General features: G+C 39.6%; 1 protein-coding gene across 3 annotated transcripts in view; it reads right to left on the bottom strand.

Annotated features, from left to right (window-relative positions):
- Positions 1–4,437: 4,437 nt before the first annotated feature.
- TAB3 (TGF-beta activated kinase 1 (MAP3K7) binding protein 3) overlaps positions 4,438–9,258 on the bottom strand; it is a 28,668-nt gene continuing 23,847 nt past the window's right edge. For 2 of the 3 annotated variants that reach the window (XM_040633192.1, XM_040633199.1), the window contains one exon: positions 4,438–8,611. In XM_040633192.1, the coding sequence (XP_040489126.1) occupies positions 8,463–8,611 (149 nt within the window). In that variant the 3' untranslated portion in view covers positions 4,438–8,462. The remainder of the gene's footprint in view (positions 8,612–9,258) is intronic. The other variant, XR_005835565.1, reaches the window with a different exon arrangement.

The raw sequence follows: 9,258 nt of genomic DNA, 5'->3' as shown, positions 1-9,258 counted from the left end.
ACTAATTTTTACCAAAAAAGGCAGAAAATGAAAGATGTTGAGCAGCACGCGACCCGAGTGGTGAGAGGGGCCCCACCAAGCGTCCTCCCTGGGAACCGCACTGAGCGTCTCAGCATCAAGCCGCCATAGCTTTGAACTCTGTGAGCCTCTGCGCTTGATCCTGATACATACATACACATATACGTACACATATACATATACGTGCGTGTGTATCTATTAGCAAGATGTGTCCTAAGGTATCAGAAAAACCTTAAAAGAGGTTATTTTTGGGTCTGGGAGTGCTCAAAAACGGTCTCATATGAATTAATGGTGACTGCTTCTTCCCTTTATGCCATTTCAGCTTATAGAAGCTTTCATAGGGATGCTGGACTTCTGGATAGCGGGGAAACCTCGCTCTCTGATTCAGCTTTTTCCTGGCGCGCTCTCCATCAGGATTCTTGACACTAGCCGTATTAGATACAGCACGTTCTTTCAGAGTATAGTTGAGCTGCGATTTTCCACATTTCTCTTTCACTGTTTGAGTTGGCACAAAGACATCCTGTGCCGGAAATGTATTTCATGGGGTTCTGCATTATCATTTCTTTGTGCAACTTGTTCTCTTACAGGTGCAGACAATTTATCTGCATGTAGAAATTTTTTAAAAGATATACTCTAAAACACAGATACTGTACTGTTTTATTCTGTCCTGTTTTCTGGGAGTTGAAAGCCTTCTTTTTAGTGTCAGGTAATATCTTTGCTAATGCCCCTTGTTAAGGATTTGCCTGAACTAAATCTGATTCTTAATTCCAGTTTTTAGTCAAAAGTTATTTCAAAGAGTTTTTTAGTTTTCTTTCTGGCGGCTTGATTTGTTTGTAGATTTAATGTTTTGCTGTCAGAAAAATGTGGCCTATATAATTGCTTTAAAAACTGCAGTTTTGGGGCACCTGGGTGGCTCAGTTGTTAAGCGTCTGCCTTCCACTCAGGGCGTGATCCCAGGGTCCTGGGATCGAGCCCTGCATCGGGCTCCCTGCTCCACTGGGAGCCTGCTTCTTCCTCTCCCACTCCCCCTGCCTGTGTTCCCTCTCTGTCTCTCTCTGTCAAATAAATAAATAAAATCTTTAAAAAACAAAAACAAAAACCCCAAACCGGCAGTTTTCTGGATTTTTTTTTTTTTTTTGGTAAATGTTTGTTTTGAAAGAACATTTAGTTCATATGGGATAAATTTATTACATGGAGGTTTCATTAAGCTGATTCTAATACTATTTGCTTTGCATTCTCAGAGTTCTGTTCAAGTTTAGCAGAAATGCAGAATTCTGATGTCACTTTTGTTTGTAGGTACTATTTTTTTTAACACTCCCACCATGTTTCTATTTTATTTGTTGCTTCTCTCCTATTTGTTGTGTCATTTCTTCTTTTTTAATTCTCCTAGATCTAGATTTCGTATTTGTGGTGTTAGCTTCATCTTTCTTCTGAATTCTAGAATAATTTTCTATTGACTCACGTTTCTTAAGTTTCACTACCTGTATTTGTAGTTCAGGATTTTGTAAAACCAGTTTTCATTTGAAGGAAACCATTTTTTGATCTGATTGATCCTTTCTGAGAGTGTATCACATCCCTGTAAATCTTGTTTGGAATTAAAATTAGAAATTAAAGTTTTTTGCTCTGATTCTGTAGGATGCGGTCTTTCTTTTAGGATGCTAAATCTTTTCACCCATTGACTGATTCTTAAGGAATCTTTAAAAAGATTATGTGGATCCCAGTGCTCAGATCTTTTAATCCTTAATGAAAAAGCTAAAGCTTTGTACTTTTTCCTGTGGGTTTTCCTCGATGAGAAACTGCTTGATGACAGAGCGCAGGAAAGACAGGGAAAGTGCATGTTCAGCTGACCCTTTGTTTGTAGCCATTCGGTAAAGCAAGAACCAGCGGGCACTGCTTTAGGTACCGTACCTCCGGGGAAGTTGAAAATTGTTCCTTGGAATCCTCAGCTAGGCGAAGCCCATTTTTCCTCCATGTTCCTTGTGGTAGCTGGAAGTTACCTGGCCAAACTACTGCCTTAACGGCCTTGCTTATTGAATGAAACCATGGTGCAAGTGAGATAAAGAGAAAAGCCACAGTCTCAGTGCTTCTTGTCCAGCACACTTATTCTTGCGTTTTTCTGCTGCCCAGAGCTGGGGGGTCTTCACAGGCTCTCTTGGGGAGTCCCATAGATGTGCTCTGTAGATTTCCTTGATGACCTTCATTGGTGACGGGAACTGTGGCCTTGCTGATCCTGGTTGCTACTGCCTTCAGTATGTCCCCAGCTGTACCTTGTCATTTCTGACCCCCAGAACATCGTTTCCTGTTCTCCAACCATTAAAGATGTTTTCATTAGTTATTTTAGAACTTGGAAAGGGAAACTTTAATCGTAATCTTAAAATAGGAGTTCCCCTGCCACGTGTGACTGTTTGATTCCTTGCCTAAGTGTATAAGGAATGCAAGCAATTTCAATTAGGCTTAACCCAAAGATCTTTTTTTTTTTTAATTAGGCCTAACCTACCCAGGGCAGACTATTTATTCTTAGTGATTTATAAGAAATCAAAATTGGAAGATGGGATTTTTAAAAGGCTATAAATATAAGTGGTTCTTGACCACTGCAGTTGTACTCCCTGAAACTACCTGGGTCCCCAAGAGAATTAAGGCACAAGTAAGTCAAAACCAAGCAAAGTAATCTAGAATAATGAGCACTTTGTTCCCAAACCACAACGCAAAACTTGAGGAAGCAAGGCTGTGTGAAAAGGACCCGATTTTCCCCGCACTCTGTATTTAACCACCGGAATGTCAAGAAAGGGCAGTCAGAAGCATACCCATCAAATTCCAAGAGGCAGGAAAAAGGGAGGTGGTTTGCCTGATAGCAGAACCTGGAACTGGTGAACCATAATATCACCCACATACTCTCTATCCCATTAAAACCTTTGAAACCCCATCACAAAACATGGCCGGGACAGCATCCTAGGAAAAGGCCAACAGAGCAAAGTTAAATAGGAAGTCTTTGGGGGAATGCAGGTGGGAGACAAACACCCTGCACCCAACAGTGCCCCAGACTCCTGTATGGAAAACTGGGCGACTCAATACCTATAGAGAAATAATGATAAAGATTATGGGATTATAGGGCGATCATGTAGGTCTCACAGATGCCTCATAAGAAAGGGAGCAGGGGAATAAGAAAAATAGTCCGCCAACTGTTTTTAAAGTTGTCTTGGATTTTCTTTCTATGCATTACTTTACTTACTGTAAGATGTGGTGGGGAAGTAACCAAATATTAATGAGGGAAAGTTTCTTTATGATTTTAGATATGGAGAGAAAACACTTGTGTAGCTTCAAGGTGTAAGGCACAACAATTTCAAGAATTCTCCTCAGACCCTAATGAGACCTATGGGAAAAAAAAAAAAAGCTACTTGGAAAATTTAACACAGGATATATGATAATGTTTTGTAAGGTGCGATAGGAGTATATGGTGCTTATGTTAAAAAAAAAAAAGTTTATAGATGAATTGCTATGATGCCTGGGATTTGTTTCAAAATAATCAGAGCGTGGGGGAAATGAGAATGCAGATGAAATACAATTGCTTATAGAGGGATAATTTTGGAAGCCAGGTAATGAGCAAATGAAGGATCATTCTACAATTCTTTTTGTATTTGGGTGTATGAATTTTCATAGATTAAAAGAACACAGAAATTGTTTTGACTTCAAATATGCTTACTCCCTGAAAAGGCTAGCTACTAGAATTCATCTGTGCTGGTTGCTGTGCAAATGTTGGAAGGCTGACTACAGACTCTAGCAAGATGAGGGTCAAGGCCTTGGACAATTTGTCTTGGAAGAACAACAGGTGACCCTTGAACAACATGGGGGTTAGCGGGCACTGAAGCAGTGCACGGTTGTAAATCTGCATGTAACTTTTGGGTCCCCAAAACTTAAGAGTCTAATGTTGACTGGAAACCTTACAGATAAATAGTCATTCACCACATATTTTATATGTTTTATGTATCATATACTGTATTGCTTCACTAAAGCACGCTAGAGAAAAGAAGTATAAGGAAAATCATAAGACAAAACACATCTGTAGTACTGTACTGCACTATCACAACCCACACATAAGTGGATCTATGCAGTCCAAACCCGTATTGTTCAAGGGTCAACTGTAGCTACAAATGATAAAGAAAAAAATTAAAATTACTCATTATTTAAGTTCCTCACGTATTCCACTGTTTTCATAAAATTTGCTTATATATCCTTCTACCCAATTTTTAAAGTTCATGTACACTTAATACCCCAAATCTAACATTACAACGCATTCTAATAGGGGAACAGAAATATGGAAGATTACGTTTTTGAGACAGCGTATTTCAGTCTAGAAAATTATGTGGTGGACTAGTTTGATGCTATAAATCATTTCTAACTACACAGAAAAGATGCAGAATGTAGTGTTTGCTTTTAGTTTATTAATTTATTTTGCAGGAATCTTTGACTTTCCGAATATGTACTGTTTGGAAGTACGATGCATGCATAGCCTTTTAAAATGCCTTTGTACAATTTCACCTCAAAATAATGATTCACAGCATACACAGAAATCTAAAAGAAACATGGTATTTACAAGATTTAATAAGTTCTTGCTGTTTTAATGAAGAAACTGATCAATTCTTTTACAGTAGGGAAACATGGACATTGGGTGTCATTATAAATAAGAATTCAGAATTGTTCAGTCTCAAAGCAACTTTTCATGGCTTTAGAAACTAAGATCGAGTCATCATCCTATTAATCTCTGAATGCCCAAGCCATGCAAAATCTACTTGTATTAAATATTTGGGGATGCAAATAATAAAGAAAAAAAATGCAGGTCTAGTGCATGTGAAAACATCATCAGAATTAACTTTTACAATAAGAAAATACTGTTAATTCTTTCAAAAAGATACAGTAGTGGTGCAACAGACAGTGCCCAATTTATTCTGATTTTTTATAGTAACATTTCAATGGTCATTTTTCTTGCTCGACCAATATACAGACACACACTGTAACATGGATTCATTCAAAGTCTGAACAGTGGTTACAATATTAAATCAAATTTATGAAGGAACATCTTCACATTCCAGGATACATCACTGATAATTTCAAAGGACAAATTTTCTATGCCTTATATCCTTGCTTTTTGTTTATACTGTCAAAGACATTACAGTTACCTTTTAAAATACTATATAAAACGGAGTTGCCACAGAAAGTTGGATATGAACCCTCAATAACGGGGACAAAACAATGACAAAATTTACGGAAACAATTTTTTTTAATAATTAAAAAGTACTAAAATCGAGACCAGCTCCTTAAAAATTAAACTGCTCATCACACTTCCCATTTCGTTCAGGGAAATAAACAAATTAGCAACACTTTCCCCATCATCCTTTGTCTTCTTTAAAACTACCTTTTCTACAACGCAGTTCTTCTGTTTCTTTAAAACCCCCTGCCTTTTGCTCTCGCGTACAAGGTCATTATCAATTCCAAACATCTGACAATGCTTAGAAAGTTTCTGGCTCCTCCACTCCCACTTGAAACTCTTCAGACCTAGTCCAAAAGTTAAGGGGCGATGTACTTTTAACAAAACAACGAATGTGCTTTCTAAAAACCCAGTTTACAAAACCATGAAATAGTGTGACATGTATCGTCAGGCCTATGTTACCAGATAATCAAACTAGTCGTTTTAAGTTTACTAGAAACACGAAGTGCACCAACGGACCCAAAGAGCCGGAGTACCGCAGCAGACGGCACCGCCCGTCTCCTGTCCCCCGCCGCGAGGCCGGCCGCACGCGCACGTCCAGCTGACTAGGAGATCCTTTTGAAAAGGCACCTTGAAAGCGGACGGAAGCCTTGCTTAAAGCGGTCACGGGCAAGAAGTATATACAGGGGACACAGTTAAGCACACCAAATTTGTCCGTGTAAAACAATTTTGCTTACTTTAAAAACTGCATACAGCCTATGTTGGCGTATGAAACTTCTGCACAACCAGAAATGAACACAGACGAAACGTCTTTAAAATCCAGCTCTGATGTCTCCTACCCCACCCTCTACACCTATCAGACTGGTTGCTGCTTTTTCCTGGCAGGTGAAAACAATGATTTACTAGATAGATCACCAAAGGACTGGAACCATGCATCTACTGTATGAGAACAGCTTATTAACCTGGATGTGTGTTCATGCAATAGTTGTAAAGTCATCTACATGGTTTTAATAAAGCATCCGACTGTTTCCATACATGCTACTTTCATTCTCAACCGACAAGTGCCAAGTTAACTGCTGCCGCTTCAGCAGATCTAAGAATACTGGTAAACCTTTAGCTAGAACACCAAGCAGTATATATAGTTTGCCCCTAAATTGTTATTTAACACCAAGTGGGGTTGGTCATCACTAAAGAGATACGAAACCATACAGAGGTGAAGGCATTGGCGTATTACAGAATAGCAGGACTGAGAGATGGCGACTGGAGACTGACAGATACCAGCGTCACAGAAACCTTTAAAGAATGCAGTTTTCAGGTCAATGCTTTTAAGCCCATCTGTTTTCTCACCATTATTTTCACAGTTTTGCCACAGTTTTATGAGAGATGTTTTATCAGTGTCATCACATAGCCATGCATACTTTTGTGAGACAAGTGGATATTTTGGGGGGGGGGGGATTTTCCACCTAGGGGAAAAAAACCACCTTTTCAAAGCTGTAGGTCGAGTGTGAAATTAGATGATTTTGATGGAAAATGATGGGTTATTAAGCCTTTGGTTTCATTATACTATTAAGTGCAGCTTGTTTTTCCAGATCTGCCAGATATCACTTCTAAAGTAGAATACAATGACGGCTTCAAGAGTCTGTGCGAGTGTGAGAGTGTGTGTGCACGCACGCGCAGCAGGGCACACAGTATGGGAGAGTGGATAGTCCTCAAGTTAAAACCTCTGGTAAAATCCTTTAGGATTAGAAGCCCCACTGCTTTTATTGCTGTTTATTTTCACCCAAATAACGGGAAGATTCCAAAATCCAATTCTGAGCTAGAAAGGAAATTCAACAGTGATAGAGACCTTAATTAAATGTCCTATTAATAATTTTCCAGTGGTGCACCCTAGTGAGTCACTTGATTTTATCTCTTCAGTTATTCATGCCCTAAAGTTGGGGTTTCATAAACAAAGAGTGCTTTAGTATCACCTGAACTACTTGAACAAACTCAGTATTATCTCTGAATACAGTATGTTAAGTTGAAACAGTTCTTAGTTTTAAAGTCCTTTGCGTTCACCTTTCTCTGAATCCTGTTTCTTGACTAGCCTTCTCTTCCTCCCAAGTAACGCAGTGTACAACTTTATGACCTTGGCCAACTGCAATTTCCTTCACACTGGTTTATTAACATGTACAAATCAATCTGTACTGAACAGCTAATGTTGATTCTTTTTTTTTTTTTTTTTTTTCAGCTAAGGAAGGATTCTGGCACAAAACGCTGTGCTGTAAACATCGTGAATGCATCACAAAATTGGAAGGAGGAAAAAAAAAAAGGCCCTATGGACTGCAAACATTTCTTACAGAACCACAGCTGAGCTCAAGATTTCCGAATGGATTCTGGAATGGATTTACATTTGGCATACATTCACTGTGCTATTGGCAAAGCGCAGTTTTACGAGAAGGTCATTCATAAAATCGTACTTGGTAAGGACTTGTTATTTTTAAAGCCAATGGCCTAATAAAAGCATGCAGTAACATAAAAATTAATTTATTATGTGACATAATTAGGTCTTAGTTACCAGTGTTGCTTTAGCTTGATGAATTGAATTATTGTACAACTAAAAGGGATCTTATCACTTCTGATTGTACTTTTGAATGAAGGGCACAATATGCCTCATTCCTGACTGCTACAAATCACATTTTAAGCCACTGTGTGTGTTTGAAATTACCTCTGAAAAAAGCAGCAATTACAAATACCCTTATTATTTTGCCCAAAAAAAAAAAAAAGTCATATTCTGGGTGCTTTTTCCTGTCCTTCTCTTCAGTAGGAAACAGCGGGAAGAAGCATGGGGAACCTTGGTTTTCCAGAGAGCTGTGACCAGGTAAGTCTGCTCTGGGAATTCACAGTTTGTCTGCGTACACTGTAACACATGATTTCAAGTTCTAGTTTATAAAGTAAGGGCCGCTCAGCAGGAACTTGAACAACTGGGCTTCCACAGAAGAGCTCTTGACTTCTCTGTGTACATTCCTTCAGGAGTGAATCCCTTCCCAGTTTCAAGTATCCCTTTCTATCGCACTCTGCAATGAGTTAAGAAAGGAAAAAACGAAAGCACGAAACAAAGAGAACTCCCTGTTTTTCTTGAGTGAGCGCGAGCCCTCCAGGGGTGCTGCTCCTCCCCCGGCGGAACAGACTCCCAAGGTTTCCTTTTCTTCTAGTGGGTGCTCCTGGTTTCTCTGGCAGGTCGACGTGGACTCTTGGGAGTTCAAGTGTACCGCGGCATCTCGCACTGCTCACAGCGGTTCAGCGCAGGGTGGTTCAGGAAGGTGCAGCTATCACAATTCCACGGGGCCCCCTCATAGTCTTCGTCGCGGGCTTGTGTCCGGGGACTCTGTGTGGAGCCAGTTAGATGCTCTGAGGGAAGTGAGGATCAAGAGAGAAAAAGAGACTGAATTCTTCCAAGTATAATCAAAACTGAAAAATTACCAAAAAAAGTTTCTTACTTGACCTAAGGTGAAAGCCAATGAACGTCATCCATAGCTACTAGAACAGGAAGTTTATGATACAAACTGTACTTGGTTGAAGAAGATAAACAGAGGTCCTAGATAGATCACCTTCCTCATTCATTACCCACAGACAGTGGTTATGCTGTATTCTAGCCAAATGAACAGAAGGAGAAATGTCACCCAGCATATGAAATTCTGCGCCCCCCACGACTTCAGCGTCCCAGGACACGCCCCCTCGGAGTCGTGGCCACACTGTATTCAACATCCGCTGGGATGTCGGCCTCCTTCCAGGAGACCCGCAGCATTACAGTGTACATGTGTTGTTTGATAATGTTCACAGTGACAGCAACGGTTCCTAAGTTGCTCCCAGAATGGTTAAAAGAGAGACACTCTACAGTTATTCATGAAAGCTAAATTCATTCAGTGTGATTGTTTTTTATTCTCAGATTTTTTTGTCATTACGAGGTCTTTCAGACAGTTTTTTAAACATGTCTATATCTAGCAATATAAAATGCTCGCAACCTTGGGTGGGTCCTCAGGATTTTTTTTTTTTTT

The sequence above is a fragment of the Ursus maritimus genome (assembly GCF_017311325.1).
Source record: "Ursus maritimus isolate PB19 chromosome X unlocalized genomic scaffold, ASM1731132v1 scaffold_X1, whole genome shotgun sequence".
Classification (NCBI taxonomy): domain Eukaryota; kingdom Metazoa; phylum Chordata; class Mammalia; order Carnivora; family Ursidae; genus Ursus; species Ursus maritimus.
The sequence above is the reverse complement of the archived record's forward strand: the minus strand, read 5'-3'. Positions and strand labels throughout refer to the sequence as shown.